We start from the raw sequence: 15,896 nt of genomic DNA, 5'->3' as shown, positions 1-15,896 counted from the left end.
TTGCTTGGAAGATGTAGTGTGGATGGGCTGGAGGATTCAACAGGTTGCCTTGTGCCTGGCCTCCAGTGCTAGGGGAGTGGGAAAGCCAATGGCTCAGGAAACAGGAGCATGAGAGCTTGTCCTGCTCTCCTTTGCAGTGAAGGTGAGGCCACATAGCTCTGGACCCGTGACCTGGACTTTCTCATGCTGCCTTTGAAGGCACAGATGCTCTCAAAGCTCTGAGGGTCTCCAAGGACCTAAATCACCAGTTTCACTTCTTTCTAATCTTAAATCAGCTAAAACTATGCTTTTTTTGCTGTTCTGACTTGAAATTTTGTCTGCAGCAGGAGCGCTGGCCGTGAGCTGGACCAAAACTGTGCCAGAGACTTCAGCTGGCACTGGCTGGCAAGGGCACTCTGCAACAACCGGGGATGGCTTTGCAGGCTGGTGGGGAGGTCTGGCTTTGCTCTCTGCTGCGGTGCCAGCCAGCGCTTTCCCTCTCCCCATGGTGCCTTGGCCCTGTGAGGGCCGGGAGCCATCCCCTACTGCCACTAACGGAGGGGGGGCTGCGAGCCAAGCCTGAGCTCTCCGGCCAGCTGCCTGCTGGTGGCAGTCTGGACAGGTGCAAGGCAGGCTCCCTTCCACCCTCGGGACCCTGCGGCCAGCCCACCAGCTCCCTTACAGGCCTGGCCTCCTGCCTGCTGCTCAGCCCTCCCTCCTCCATGCCCCAGGATGTGCCCCCACTGTGTCCCAGCACCATCCTGCTCATCCACGCAGCCTGCCCCATGTCACCGGCGCTGCCGAGGGCTCCGGCCTGGGCTGTGGGGCAGGGAGCGTGTGTGGGGGGGTCCTGCCCTGGCCTCCCCCCACAGCCGTGCAGGGGCTGCGCCCACCTTGCCCGGTTGAGAGCGAGCGCTTCGCACCTGAGGCCTTCTGGGCCCTGCCGCAGCCCGTAGCCCGCCTCTGACCCGGAAGTGGACGGGGGGGGGGGGGGCGTTGGGACATTTAAACGGCGCGGAGCGGCGCGGCGCGGGCAGCGGTGGGGCCGGTGAGTGGCGGCGGGGCCGGGCGGGGGGGCCTGGCCGCGCCGCCCCCCTCTTCCGGGGCCCGTCACCTGCGTCCCTGGCGGCGGGTGGCGGCAGCAGCAGCAGCTCCTCAACCGGGCCCGGTACCGCGCGGGCCCGTCAGCGCGGCGCTGCCGCCGTCATCCCGGGGCCCGGCCTGCCCCGACGGGTCTCGCCCCCGGCCTTTGCTGCCCCTCGAGGTCGGGCATCGCCCCGGCGGCTCGCTCCGGCGTGGAGACGTCCTGCGCGGTCCGGTCCCAGTGCAGGCGCTGCAGCGAGGTGGTGATAGTCCGGTGCGAGTCCCCGAAGCCCCCGTTGAAGGGAGCGGCTCTCGGGCCTGCCGCTGGTCAGCAGGATGTGGAAGGCAGGTTCTGGAGCTGCGGTCCTTGTGGCGCTTCTCGCTGTGTAGCGGATGCTCTTGAGCTCGCTCCTGTGGTGCACTTGGAAAAAATCCTGTGTTCACAGCTCGGTGACGTGTGGGTGTTGAAGGCTGGTGCTGATCTTCCAAAATAGTTAAGTGAGAGTCTTCCACTGGCATTTTCCTGGTAAAGCAGTGTTTCCCTCTGCCAGGTGTGTTTGCATCTCTGCCCTGCCTGGTGGAACTAGGCGGACTGGGTATATATCTTGTACCTATCTGTGCCTTCACATCACTGCCCAATTGCTAGGAAGCTGTGAGTTTGTAGTCACCCATGGGACGCTAATAATGAAATTGTAATCTTTAGGGGGTTTGTAAGACCTTTTCTTGCAAGTGCTACAATTCTTAATTGTTATGTGATGTAAACTGTATTGGTGGCAAGAAACAAATTTTTATTCTTTACTTGTAGGTAAAATGGCAAACTCATGTATGCTGGAATCAGTGTTTGGAGAGTACTCTCACTGGCTCTTATAAATGCTATCTACCTCTATTGAATTGGCAGCTAATGAAGATGACGTTAAAAGAAAGCTTACTGTAGACCTACCCGTGTGAGGGTTTTGTAATAGCTCTGTAGCAGGTCAGTCTATTAGAAAAGTTTAGGTATTGGCCAGCAGCAATGGAAAATCTCAGGAAAAAGAATCACAAACCGCACAAAGAATTTTTCCTATTTATTCAGAGGTTTTTTATTTTTGCTTTGTATTGGGAAGTCTGTTCACATCCGTGCTCAATTACTTAATAAATCAAGTTGCAGTGTGTGTTGTTCCTCTGAAAGGGCCAGAGCAGGCACTCTGAGGAGAAACAAGCTCTGCAACCCCTAGTCTCCCAGTTCTCAGGCAATACGTGCACAGAAGAAAATGCCTGGATGCTTGCCCTCTGTGCAACTGCAGCAAAAGAGAGAAGAGAGATGGATAAGGGAGAAAGTGAATTCAAAGTGTAGTAGGAGCAGGGAAGGGAGTATAGACTTCGTTCCTGCTGAACCCTGTGCTTTGTCCTGCCAAGACCCCTGTGCTTAGAGAAGTGAAGAAGGAGAGAGTTAATGAACAATATTCTTTATTTCAGCACGGAGTCCAGTGCATATCGGTTCTGGCCTATGATAGGTCACAGTGAGGCCCTGAATTTCTTGTCATAACAGCTGGGATGAAATACAGCTGTTAAGCTTCAAAGGTATCTTGAAGGAAAAAGAGACCTTTTTATAAAATCCTGCAGAAGACAGCAGTTGCTCTGAGAAATGTCAGTACAAGGCTTCATTATCAATATTTTTGTTGCTCTTTCATGTTAGATACAGCAAAAATCTTTGATTTGTCCTGTCCCTGCCTATAATTTTCCTTAGTAGTAGTGCTGAGCAAAATGTACTAGACTATTTTCCATCCAAAAACTTAAAAGGTAGAGCAGCTGAGACTGAAACAAAAGATGCTTGATCTGCCCTCATCCCACAAAGATGGGAGTGTGATACTATCTATAGAAACTGGTGCTGGATGGAGTGGTAGTCCATGTGTCTTAATCACTAAGAATGATGAGCTCTTGCAAGCTGTTTAGTTGAGCTAGGGAATTTTTTATGTCAGTTACACTGAGAGTAGGTTTATGGCTAGAATGACAAGCTGAAATGGTTAGTCTTGATATCCAAAGCAAATGTGCTATATTATCTGGTAGAGTCAGTCACTGTAGAAACATGTATGTGATGTGAGGTAAGAGGTAAGGTATGTTCCTTTTACTGCAGCATTTAAGCACTCCAGTAAGGATGCAATTGTTCTTGAAGACTCTGGGTTGGACATGACAAGATTTTACTTTTGGTAACCTCTAAATTTATGCATCTAATATGGTCTGTCGGTTACTGCCTTTATCTGCCAGGCTTTTTCAAAGGCAAGGAAGAGAGAATTATAGGAAACATTTATATTTGGGATATAAGTATCTGGGCAGAATCCCTGTTTTGTGTGGTTTAGACAGATATGGCTTACAGGCTCACTTCTAGGTCACTGACAAAGATGTACTACTGGCCAGCTGTTGGCTTGATCATGCTTTAATACCCCTGTCCCCAATGTAGTATCTTATCATCCTGCAATTTTTGTAAGGATGAATGCATTCTTATTTACTGAACTTTCGTGTCTGTTAGCATAATCAAATTTTGACCCTTTGTTTTGAGAAAATAACCCTTTCCCCCCCCCCCTGTGTCTATTTGCAACTCTTCGAAGTCTGGGCCTTGTATTACACTATGGATCAGCTGGGGTATATGAGAAGTGCTTCTGCCCAAGGTACCAAAGAGGGATTAAGCAAGCCTGCTGTTCCTCAGAAGAACGCTTATGCTAGGCTTGTGCAGAAGCACCACAGTGGCCGATTCCGGTCCTATCTGAATCACATTGCACAGAAGATGCAGCTGGAAGAGAATAGTCCCAGTGACCCCAGCTCAGATCCAGAACCATCCCTGAAGAGAGGCCTGGTGAAGGATGATGTAGCAAGGAATGGGTTGAATGTGCACAGCTATTCACCAGTCAGAACATCTCATCTGGAACAAACCGTGTCTGGAGGATTTGAGAAACTGAATGAAGATAAACCCCAAACTACTCTGAGCAAATGTCACCATAGAAAAGATGCCAGTATTAGCCCAGAAGGTGACGTGGAGGAAGACTACTACATAAAGCAGCATGGAGCTGCAGCTGACTTGTTAAATACGAGTGATACCCTGGGTGGGAGAGTATCAAACAGCCTGAGACACAGTACGGCTCTGCAGAAGTCTTCTGGTTCTGAAGAAAAGGATGAGGAGGACATGTGGAAGAAGAAACATAAGAAACGAGGCAGGTGTCCTGCCAGCACAGCTACAGCAGCTGGACGCTTGTTGACTGAGCGCTCTAGTGGGGATGTGCTGGCAGCAAATGCCAGGAAAACCAGTCACTTGTCTTCTGGTCAAATCCAAGGTGAGTGCAAACTGATGAACTGTTTGGTGCATTTGGTACAATTACCATGGAACCAAATGTAGTGTGTCTGTTAGTCATGAGTGAGTTAACATGAGCCAGTTCTACTCAGTCCAAGTTAGTCAGCCCTTAGTTACCTGTGGGTGGCTTTGTCCTAGTTTACAAGTAAGCCATACTGCATGTGCAAACATGTGCAAATGACTTTGTGTGGAGCCAGCTTGGTTCTGGCAGGATCTAATCCTCTTGGCGTAGGCTCTGTGAATGTGCCTGTGCTGCTTCCAGGACCAGCTCAAGACTCGGAGAGCCTAACTTCTGTGGTGTGTCTAAATTAATAAGACGGCTGGTTCAGGCTGATTCAGGGCAGAGTCATGATTCCCTTTTGCATCACCTGTTTGGATCTGGAGTGCTGGTTAGCTTTTGCAGCAAGCACAAGTCCGTCTAGTACTCGGGGTCTGGAGATGCCTGTATAATATCTGATTCTGGATGTGGAGTGCTGACACCAATAATTTTGCTTTTAGTAACAAAGGGACCACATCTTGCCATAATACAGTGAATGTCTCTTAAATGCAATGTTTGGGGGGAAAAGTCTACTTGTAGATATATACAGTTCTTTATTTTAAAAAAAGAAAAATCAACAAGCAATGAAAGCCAGGCACTTTAAGTCTCTCGGTGTAATGGGTTAAAACTTCCTCTGAATGGTATTTATGGGGAAATACTTGGATAGCCTGCACTTACACAAGCTCCTACTGCAGAAACTCATAAATGTCATTGCATTAAATTATCTGTAACAAGTAGTAAAGAGATCAATTTCTCAGCTGGGTAAGATGGGCCTGAGGCCTATCAACTCTTGGATTGGAAATCAAGTAAATTTAACTGAATCAGTCTTGTAAAACTATGCCCCATCACTCAAAAGTGGCAAGTAATATGCTTCTGACATGATTTGCTGTATTTTTCAGGCTATGAAAGTATATTGTGTGCTTAAGTTGGTAAACTTCCATGAGTTATTGCAAGACAAATCATAGTTAGACATTTATCACAAGCAGATTACGTTAATGTTTGATGAGCCCGATTTGAGGGACTTTTTTGCATGCCTCATTGTAACTAACGCTTCTGTATTTATTGTGCTAGCCTGTTATAATAGGCTTTACTGCCTTTTACTCTTCAGGGAACTAGTTGCTTTTGGTGAGCAGGGAAGAACAGCTAATAGATGTTCCATGCTAATGTTTAGTTTAGACTAGTTGATTTGTGAATGTTGCATGATGCACTTTGGAGAAGTTTAGCTTGACACACTGTGAACTAATTGCATGGATACTACATGTGGCTTGAGATTTGGTCCCGCTGCAGACCAAGCCAATCTAATTTGAGGGTGCTGTGAGTCGGGACTCTGCTTTGCTTCTCTTCCTTCTGCCAGCACTGATGTCTGCTTGATCCTGCAGTGAGTTAGTTCAGGGAATCCAACTACTGTGAAAATTACCGAAAGCAAACTACCAAAAGAAAAGTAAATAGCTTTCTGCTCTAAAGCTGGCACGCTGGTTGCAAGGGCCTCCGCTTTTGTGGACAAGCATGACATTAGGACACCTTCCTTAGAGAGGTGCTGTAATGGGAAAGGTCTCTGGCATATCTGCCTCTGTCTCATATGTCGTGCTGTTTACACTGCTGTGACAGATTGTTGCTGTAGCCCTGAGCCCTCCCCTGGCACTGGCCACTCCAAACTAGATAGCTGGAGTGCTTCCCAGAAGCAGCCTTGCTTAAGTGCTGTCCTGCCTGAGCAGTTTGGAGAAGTGCCCTGACCTCAGTGGAAAGCTTACCTGGTGTTTCCTGTGTTCTCAATCCAAAACCAAGCCTGGCCCCTGGAGGCCCTGCTAGGTTCTCTAGTCTCTTCTGAAATAAACACAAGGGCTTGTTTCCAGCTCATCATCAACTCAGGAGACAGTAGTCCCTGGGGAGGTGGTAGTCTCCCTAGTAGTCCCTTGGGGAGAAGTTATGCAAGTCTCAGCAGTAACAGTGTGTTATACTCTTAATTTCCTTTCTGCCCTGAAGGATCAAGGTAAACTTCTAAAACAATGTTTTAGACTCAAATTTGTCCTGAATTGGAAGCTTGTTCAAAATAGTGTGTCTTGCATGGATTCACTGTGTTCATGGAGAAAACTGCAATGGTTTGTATATTGTTTTCTGTGACTTTCTTAAGCTGGTATGTATATGTGTTTTTCTGCTGTGGGAGAAGTGTGATCTTATCAACCCTTCCCACCCCTTCTGGGAAGCCCCTCTTGTATTAGGAAAACAAAAATACCTGTTTAATGAGCAGGTCTAAAGGGTGTAAGTGGATTAAAAAGATTTTTCCTCACTACAAATGAGGAGGTCCCAAATTTCAAGAAAAAAAGCCTATTAAATGGAAAGTCTGGAAGACTTAAAAGTGTATCTGTGAAAAAAAGTGAATGTATGATTTTTTTTTTTTAGCCTAGAATGAAACTCTAGCCTGACTTTCAAAGCAAGCACCTGCAGCTCTCTACTGTTTTAGCTGGGAGTGGGGTTCTACAAACCCTCTGAAAATCAATTATTTATTTAGAAACTTAGTATAAAGAACTAGAGCAAAAAATGTTGACCCTGATGTTTGACCTCCCAGGTGGAAAATTCACACTGTGGGAAGGATTATTGGAAAATTATTTACTTAACAGTGACACCCTTCCTTTTCTTCCCCCTGCATAGTTGAACTGGTTACACTCCAGAACACTTGGAGGGATGTGAAAACAGTTTCTTGTGGAGGAAAGAAAAAAGGGGAAAAGATTTTATATATGATTCAAAGAAACCTCTTTTCTGCTGTTTCAGTTTGAGTATGTTTTAGCACTCTTGTTCAAGTGAAATGAAGGTTTTACAATATGCAAGTGCTTAGGTATAAGACCTTGTACATCATAGGACCAGATTAATATTCTCTCACTTCAAAGCTCATCTTTTTCTCTTGATGCTGATATAAGTCATATTACTTTGCATAGGCAGGTGTCTAGTTTGATCAGTTTAAATCAAGGCTTGCGAAACTATGGTGGCAAGAATTGCTTCTGTCACAGCAGTGAGGCATATCAGCTTTTCAGTAGTGACGTTTCCCCACAAATTAACTCTCTTCAGGCTGTTGTAGGCTTTCAGAAAAGCTCTTTGAGCTAATCTCAAAGCCAAGCATCTATCTTTGTATTGGTTTGTTTCACTATCCTCTTATTAACAGTTCTTCAAATCAGATTTAGCCATAGTCAGGTTTGCAATGACCCTAAAACCAAAAATGCTAAAATTGAAGGCAAACCTGCTGAAGGCTGAGAAAACCAGTTGAATGCCATGGAACAGGCCCTGGGGAGTGAGGGGCTGTGCCTGGGCAACATCTCCTCAAAGGCACAGCAGTTCTGATGGCCTTGGGGGAAAGCAGAGCAGTCAGTGGAGTTGTAGCAAGGTCATTGACCTCAGGAGCTCGCTGCCAGCGATATGCTATGCTTTACTGGAAGAGCTGAGAAGCCTTGGTAGTGATCTGCTAATTCCCTAAGTTTGAGAACCGCTGGTCCTAAACAGAAAAAAAATCACCAAGGTATAAAATGGGCAAAATTACTCACTGGCTCTTTCAAATGATATATCTCGCCCATGATTCAGCTGTTACCTTTCTGCACTACCCCAGTGCTGTGTTATCTAGTAAGTATTGCAGAGGGGGATGCTAAGGACAGGTGACTGCATCTGGTGGGCTGTCTTACAGGAGAAGCTAAATTTAAACTGTACATAACTTTAACCTCTGTCATTACTGCCTATGCCATTCTGTACTGTAGGGCGCCAAGGCTTACCTTAGGAGATAGAAATAATTTAATAACAAATAATCAGGAGGCTGTAAATGTGCCAGTCTCTTCTGTTCTGGTGTCCCAGAGTGACTGCTTTTGCTGTGCTGACATACTACTCTTAATGTAATGAATGAAAAGGCTGACTTGGGAGCTCTGGTTTCGTGTGAATTCAAGGAAAAACATGTTTAAAACTTGAAAGTGGCACTGTCCTGTGTGATCTGTAATTGCCAAATGGACCCTGCTGTTGGAGACATCAGGGTGGAGATCATGGTGTGCCTCAGTGCAAACTTTGATGTGAGTGATGATGGAAAGAGGGATTCCAGCTTGGAAAAGGAAACCATCTTTCTGGGTTCAGAAGAATATTCTTAATCTTACTAGCTGCTGCAGGCATCTTTGAAATTCCTGGTACTCTTTCTTGGGGGCTGTCTGCAGATCTATTTAGAAGTTGCTCTGAGCTGTTTTTCCCCATTATTAAAAGTTGTCATCTAACTCCAACTACGCTGACTCTAAGAGGAGTCTCTATACTGCTCTGTTTTTTTGGTATTTGGTACATCTTGTTTATCAATAAAGACTCTCTGTCACAATGAGTGAAATATCCCCATTATTCATGAACTAGTTCATCTTGCTCTGGACCTGGTACTTTTTTTCTCCTCCTCCCAGGCAGATCTTTTTTTCAAGCTTCCATTGTGCTCAGTAGGTTCCTTCCCAGCTGTGGGTTTGGGACACAGGCTTATAGATGTAGCACCTGGCTCTCTGCAGTTTTGTCCGCTGGAGTAGCGTGTACTCCAGATTCCCTACGGGCATATCTTATATAGCTGTTAGATAGATCTAGATAGATCTAGATAGATCTGTATCATCTTTGATCTGTATCATCTTAGGGCTGAATGATAACAAAATCTAACAGGGACTTTGTAAAGCTCTCCAAACAATTCTGCAGAATGGAGCAATAAATACAGACCTAGATAGCACAATAAAATGCATACGAGCACTTCTGTGCTTTGTTTTCTCCTCTGTGCAGAGGAATTAAGGATCCTTCCCCTCTCCTATGCAGCCAATTTTCTTTCCTCCTTGGTTAAAAGAGAAGCCCCTCTACTATGATAGCATGCCCCTTGCATTCTCTACTGTGCTCTCTCACATCCTTACCAAGAATTCATCTTTGTTTTTTTCTGGAGTTTTTCCACCTCTCCCTTTCCCCCTAACTCACTGGAGTCTTGCGGAGTTTTAATGTAGGATGTGACCATTTGTTTTGTTTTGTCCAAAGAACTTTGCAGTTGAGAGCGCTGAGTTTGAACAACCCTCTGTTGTCCCTTCTCTGAAACATGAGACAGCCCTGAAACTGTATGTTGAACTCAATGTATTATATTAGCAGTCTCAAACTTTAGGAAGATGATTGCATAGAGATGCATTCAACAAATTGTTATTCCTTTCTGTGCGACTATGTCTGCCAAGATAATTGCCATAAAGCGCCATGTTCTGAAGTTTCTTTTTGTACAAACCCTAATAAAGCAGAAAATCAACCTAAAATGATTTCTAAAAATCATTAATTATGAAGCTCGTAGGTTTTCATCTAATGCAGTTTCTCTGCCCAATGTTTTCCCTGTATCTCCTGAACCTCTGGGTTTTTAGGGTGTTAAGATTTAGTTAAATTTCCTTGCTAGCAAAAGCCTTTTATGAAGCCCTCTGTGTTTTTTTTTTTTTTTTTTTTTGTCTTAATCAAAAGCTCTAAGGGTTTTCCTACTTCAGTCAAGAGTTAGTTATCAAAATCTCTTTTCAGACTGCCTGATGCTTCTGAACTAAAAGGGCTTACAGCCCCTTTCCCTTGAGGACAGGAGTACTAGCTGTTTTTGCAGGCGTTTGTCTGTAACGTGCTAGTAGTTGAGATTTGCATGGCTGCTATGTGGAACTTCACATAGGTATTTTTGATGTGTTGCTTTCATCAGTAAGGAGTTTAGACCAAGCTGCATGTTTTATTTGGGACAGCAAAGTTTCAGTTGCTTTTGGGATGTGTGCTTCTCACTCCTGTTTTTGAGGGAATGTTACTGGTAAATAGTACATTCCTGAGTCTGCTGGAAAGCCTAAAAAAAACCATATGCCTAAACACACTGCCATCTAAACATGGGGGGCAGCATGATCTTTGGAAACACATCTTTGGGCTGCACTAGAGTTTTCAAGGATCTCAGGAGCCTGAGTACCAGAGAGACAGTGAGGTGACTTTATTGATGCTGAAAGCTTGAGTGGAGCAGGATGCTTGTGTTCCTCCAGTGGCCGATTGCTTTGAAAGAAGTTCAGGTATTGCAGGGCCGGGTGCAGAGTTGGTAGCTGCAGACACCCTCCTCACGAAGAACAGCTCCACCAGCTTTGCTAGGTAACCTCCTGAAGCTCCTCTCACTAAAAGCTTCACGGGTTTATGATGTGACTGAGATATCTTGCCTATCTGTCAGGGTCAGCATGCCCCCTGAGCAGAAACAGACAACTGCTGGGTAACAGCAGGCCTCATCTGCAACAGCAGAAGATTTCCATGGCCTTTTCTGATTTATTGTCTGATGCTTGGCATTTATGTGCCCAGTGGTACTTAAACAACTTGGGCAGCTTCCACAGAGTGTCTCTGGCAATCAGGCTGGTGTTCAGCATCCTAGGCTTTTTTTTTTTTTTTTTTTTTTTTTTTTTTTTTTTTAAGTGCTGCTCGATGATGATAATGAGTTTTTGGCTGCAACTGTGATATTTGAAACATGCAGGTCAGGTAAAGGAAATGTTCTGAGATGGCTTTCCTAGATGTTTGATGGGCACAGCTGGTCAAGAAATGCGAGCCTGAGCAAGAAGGCAAAACCGCAGGGGTTTTGTCTTTCCATCATATACTTAATTTGTATTTGTCTTTGTTCCTCTGAGGGAAGTCTGAAGGAAGAACCACAACTTCCGCTTTTCTTTTTTCATAAGACAAACTTAAGATAACATTACTTTCTGGTGGTGAGCCTTCCAGTTCTTGCGTGGTGAAATTCAGCACTTAAGAATGCTGTTATCTCCCTATCTGGCACCAGTAAATATGAGCCAGCAATCCAATAAAGTCCGTAGATTCCGCTCAGTAAATGGAGAATGTTGATTGCTCTGGAAATCTTTTAGATGTCGATAATCTTTGCCAGGTCCAATGTAATGTTCTTTAGATGACGTTAATCATAGTAAGATATGAGAGAGGAGGGAAGACTGAATTTACTGTATGGCCTCATCTGAGAAACGCATGAAAAATAGGATGCTCGTTTCTCTAATGGTTTAGCAACGTCATCACAAACATAAATTTCTGTGGTGCTTTTGATAAAGTGTTGCATTCCTGAACCTTGTGCAACTGTAATCTTTTTGGCTAAGATCAGCTATAGTATGTGAGTTAATATCTGGTGCATCCTCTCTTGGGGAGATGAGACCCTGCCCTTGCAGGGACTGTGGTTTTGTGTGTGATCTAATAACTGTCTTCTGTGCCCATCACCAGTGTCTTACCTACACTGTGGTGGAATAAGACAGAACTATGTTGCAGAAGCTCTTACATTTGGCAGCAAGTTGTTTTTTCTCCGTGAAGTAAATTTCTGCATGTGCTTGTGCTCATGTGAAAATGCGCATCCATGGAAACACTTTTTTTTTTTTTTACGGGTTACTATTAACCTGTTCTTGTATTTTAATTCATCTTTTTTCTTCTCTTCAGCTCCAATCGCTGATGTTAAGCCTTCTTTAGCTCAGATAATTAGACCTGTCAGTCTGACATCTGTCTCAGAAAAATAATAGGCTGATACAAGAATTGATTTAAATCTTTAATTTGTACTAAATTTGTTCTTAAATGTGAATTGGCATGAAGTCATGTAATACAGCTCCTGTTGAGCTTCCTCAGTATCAGTTTTTAACGAGATTACAAGTCTGTTGATGATAAAGGTATTGATGCCTAGTGTGGATGTACTAGCATAACAGAATCACAGTGCATGTATAATGGTTTAAAAACAGGTCAGTTGAAGTAATTAAATGCAGCTATACATTGAGAATTGTAACCAATGAGTGTGTCTGGTGGTTCCTACAGGGTTGTATTTTGATTCTGTGCCCTTTAACACTTTTGTCAACGATCAGGAAAAAAATGTGCAAGTTTGAGAGTTTTCTGGATGACTTGGAGACTGCAGAGAGTAGTAAATAATGGGGGCAGTTACTGGCAGCTGTTTGCATCATTTGGCAGACTGGGAGCAGGTGAAACAAAATCCATTTATTGAGCCTGTGTAGAGTCATGCTAGCAGTGCAGGGAGCCCAGTGTGGGAAGCAGCAGCTTCGAAAAAAAGTTTTGAGCTTTTGATGGATTAATCAATTGAACATCCCCCTCCTGTGAAACTTGGCCGAAAGGGTAATGTATGAGCATGGGATGTATGAGCGTGGGGACTGCAAGATGGAGTAGGGACTGCATGTGTCTTTGGCACAGCAGCAGCAGCTTCTGGAGTATTGTATCCTGTGGTGATGCCCTCTGTTCAGGGAGAATGGTAATGAATTGATGAATACTTGGAGAGCTACAAGGAAGATCAAAACACTGGGATCGTCAGTGAATGATTTGAGGAATTCTTTACTTATCAAAGAGATGCTAGGGGGAAGGGAGCTTTCAGTAAATTGCCTACATGGGTAACAGATGTTCAGTAACAGGCTACTCAGTTGAGCAGATTATGATATAATGCATTTGAGGTTAAACAAATCCAGGTTTGAAATAAAGTGCAATTTAATTCTGAGGGTAAATGACCACTGAAACAATTTGCCAAGGATTGTGGTATGTGGCCTGTCACTGGCAAGTTGAAAAGCTTTGATAGCAAATTCTACCTAAAAAACAAAACAAGAAAACCCCCCCGAACAAAAGCCCTACTGCTCTTCAAGAAGGAATTAATTTGAAAAAGCCTTCTGTCCTCTGCTATCCTTGAGGTCAGCGCACCCTGATTGCCTTGGACCTCTTGTTCTGAGAATCTCTAAAATGTCTCTCTTGCTGGGGGTACCAAGGTAGGATGAATGCTTTGCAGCTGGCTTCAGCAGCTAATTGCATTTCCTCTTCAGGTCTTAATTGGTGCAGTGTTCTCACTGCTGCCCAGCTCTGCAGCTCATGCTTCTGCCTCCCTTGTTCCATATGCTAGTGTCCATCTCTTGCCCTCCTGCCTCCAGCCCCTTGTTGACTAGCTCCTTGAAATGCTGTGGGATGCATGTCCCTAACTCCCTCTTGTGGGGAAATACTAACTACAGAGTTGAAACTTGGCTGGGGCAGGATGGAAAGCAAAGTGTTGGAAACCTATTGCATGACAAGTCTTCTGTGACAAAAATACAAATTTCCAGAGTGCTCAAGCAAAATGTCAACACAAGCAGCTGCAGCACATAGATGTATGGGGGCAGGTCATGCCTTGGAAAGTATTTCAGACTCTATAGATACAAGCTGGCAGTAGTGATGTGTTTTTATTCAGTTTCTGTTTTTTTTTTTTTTTTTTTTTTTTAGACATCTTTTCCTCCACAATCTTAACGGCGATCTACTACACTGAATGAGTAAAGTGTAGGGTATGCTTCTTCAGCAAGCGTCTTATTTTGCCGCTCATTTGGTAACCTCAGGACCTGAGTTTGTGAAAGCAGTTCTTTCATTTCTTCATCTGCTAACATCTTCTGGTACATTAGCACTTCCCATCAGGTATTCTCCCTTTCAAAGCCTCTTGGCTTCCTCTCATCTTCCAGCCACTTGTTTCCCTCAAGCTACTGAAGCCCAGAGAAGTCAAAGAGAGAACTTTCTCAATATTATGTTTAAGTGTTTTTCTTGAAGTATTTTTTTCTGAAGTGTTGAACAAGCCTTTTCAAAGCATAGCTGCTACATAAATCAAAAGAAAAATACTGCCAAAGATGATTTGTGAGAAAGCAAGGATAAGGAGGCAGTGGAAGCAGCCCTGACCCACATCTCGAGGCAGGAGTGGAAGCCTGGAGAAGTGCAGTCATCAGGCGGAGTAGGTGGTTAGGAGGTCACAAGCAGGGTGGAGCAGGTTCATAAAGAGTCCTGAAAACCAGAAGAGCTGTATCCCCTCCCTGACAACGCCGCTGTGCTGCTGCACGCAGCTGGAGCACAGTAACTATTTTGATAAACTTTTAGTCTATTGCTACTAAATGAGTTTCGTCACTAACCCTTAGCTTGGTGTCTGGAATGGTATCTTTGGCTCTTGTAGCCGTATAGTATTCCTATAACACAAACCTTGCTGAGGAATTGAATAAAACTGTGTTTATTGTCTGTGAGTTACTAAAGTCAAAATCCTACAACATCAGGATGCTCGAAGGGTTTTACAAGAGGAGGAATAGTGCAGTGGGCACATGATCTTGGCGACTGGGAGCGGTTTCTGCAGTATAGCTGTCCACAGCAAATATAATGCATGGTGCTTTTTTCTTCATCCCAGGCTTTGGAAGGCATGGGCCCTTCCAGAAAGTCGGAGTCAACAAGAACGCTTTCATTTTTTTTTCCTTATTCCGTATTGAAATCTAAGGGCATGCAGCACAATAGTTTTAAATAAGCATGTGTGGCTTAGAGGAAAAGAGCAGTGGCAACACCGTGCAGAGTGCTTGACTGAGTGTGGGTATGGAGATGGATGCGCGTCTCTGCTACTGGCTTCCTGTGGCTACCTCCAACTCTAAATGGGGATATTTCTTCCTCAGTGGCACTTTGTAAGATTGCTGCAATGCCCAAATTTTTACAACTAATTGTAATGGTGTGGTCTCCTTCAAAAACAGCCCGTGGCCCTATGAACTCGCTTACAGACCATGACAGTTTTTTCCTTTCTGGGAGACACTGGCTGGGGGGGGAGGGGGGGGGACAGAGTGCTTTTCTGTACCCAGCTTGTGCCCTCTAGGTTTGTTCCTGGGTGCATGGGTGACTTGCAGCCTGACCATGTCCTGGTACACAGACATGGTTGTGCTGGTGCACAAGCTGCTGGCTGGCATTGGTGGAGTTGTGTTACGTTGAGCGGGGTTCATTTTAACCAGTTAGGTTGCTGCTAGGGGAACCTGTTGCTTTGAACCATTTCTAAAATACAATTTAAGAGCTGTGTGGTGAGGCCTTCACGTTAAGTGCTATCTTCTCATTTTATTTTGATTTGTCTAGACTGGAAAGCTACAGCTCAGATTTATGCTGTGGCTGAGCCCTAGTGGCCCATTATAATGGGTCAATTAGTGGGAACTGGTGGGCATTGGAGATAGTTCTGGCAGCTGAATTTCAATACATCATCCCCTCAGTTCAGGACATTTGCATAGAATTTATGTTTTGGCTGAGCCCATGCATGTAAATATAGGTCTACATTGTTTCTCTTCTTTGAATGACTGTTTAATTAACTTTAAACTTAATTATGCCATCTGCCAGCTGCCTAAAACCCTATAATACTGTCATATCACCATCTTTTTCCACTTCCACCAAGATACTCTATTTCTTGGAAGTTTGTCTTTTCAATCATTAAGATAATTTCAAATTGTCTATATTTTTAGTTATTTTTGAAGAAGACTCTCAATAATGTTGTATAAACTCCTCTTAGCTGTGTAGCATAGTCTTGAATAGATCATAGGAAGAAGTTAGAAGTACATTTTTCTTAGGGAGTGTGTTGCAGGACCTTCAATTTAAAATTCTTTGAGTTTACATTTAACCTAAGAATCTTTTATTATTATTATTTATTTCTTCATGACCAGGAGAATGTACTTTTTGACTTTCTTAGACCAC

The 15,896-nt window shown here is 44.3% G+C and overlaps 1 protein-coding gene across 3 annotated transcripts in view; it reads left to right on the top strand.

Moving 5' to 3' along the window:
• The first annotated feature begins 988 nt into the window (after positions 1 to 988).
• The window catches only part of DIS3L2 (DIS3 like 3'-5' exoribonuclease 2), a 201,515-nt gene continuing 186,607 nt past the window's right edge, over positions 989 to 15,896 (top strand). Inside the window, exon 1 of one of the 3 annotated variants that reach the window (XM_062582955.1) lies at positions 989 to 1,027. Coding sequence is in view for 2 of the 3 variants with exons in the window: in XM_062582952.1 (XP_062438936.1) it covers positions 3,668 to 4,367 (700 nt within the window). In the remaining variant the exon portion in view is untranslated. Of the gene's footprint in view, positions 1,028 to 1,122; positions 4,368 to 15,896 lie in introns of those variants that run through there. The other 2 variants (XM_062582952.1, XM_062582954.1) reach the window with 2 other exon arrangements.

This window comes from Rhea pennata, chromosome 9, assembly GCF_028389875.1.
Source record: "Rhea pennata isolate bPtePen1 chromosome 9, bPtePen1.pri, whole genome shotgun sequence".
NCBI classification, from domain to species: domain Eukaryota; kingdom Metazoa; phylum Chordata; class Aves; order Rheiformes; family Rheidae; genus Rhea; species Rhea pennata.
This window is presented reverse-complemented; position numbering and strand designations above follow the sequence as displayed.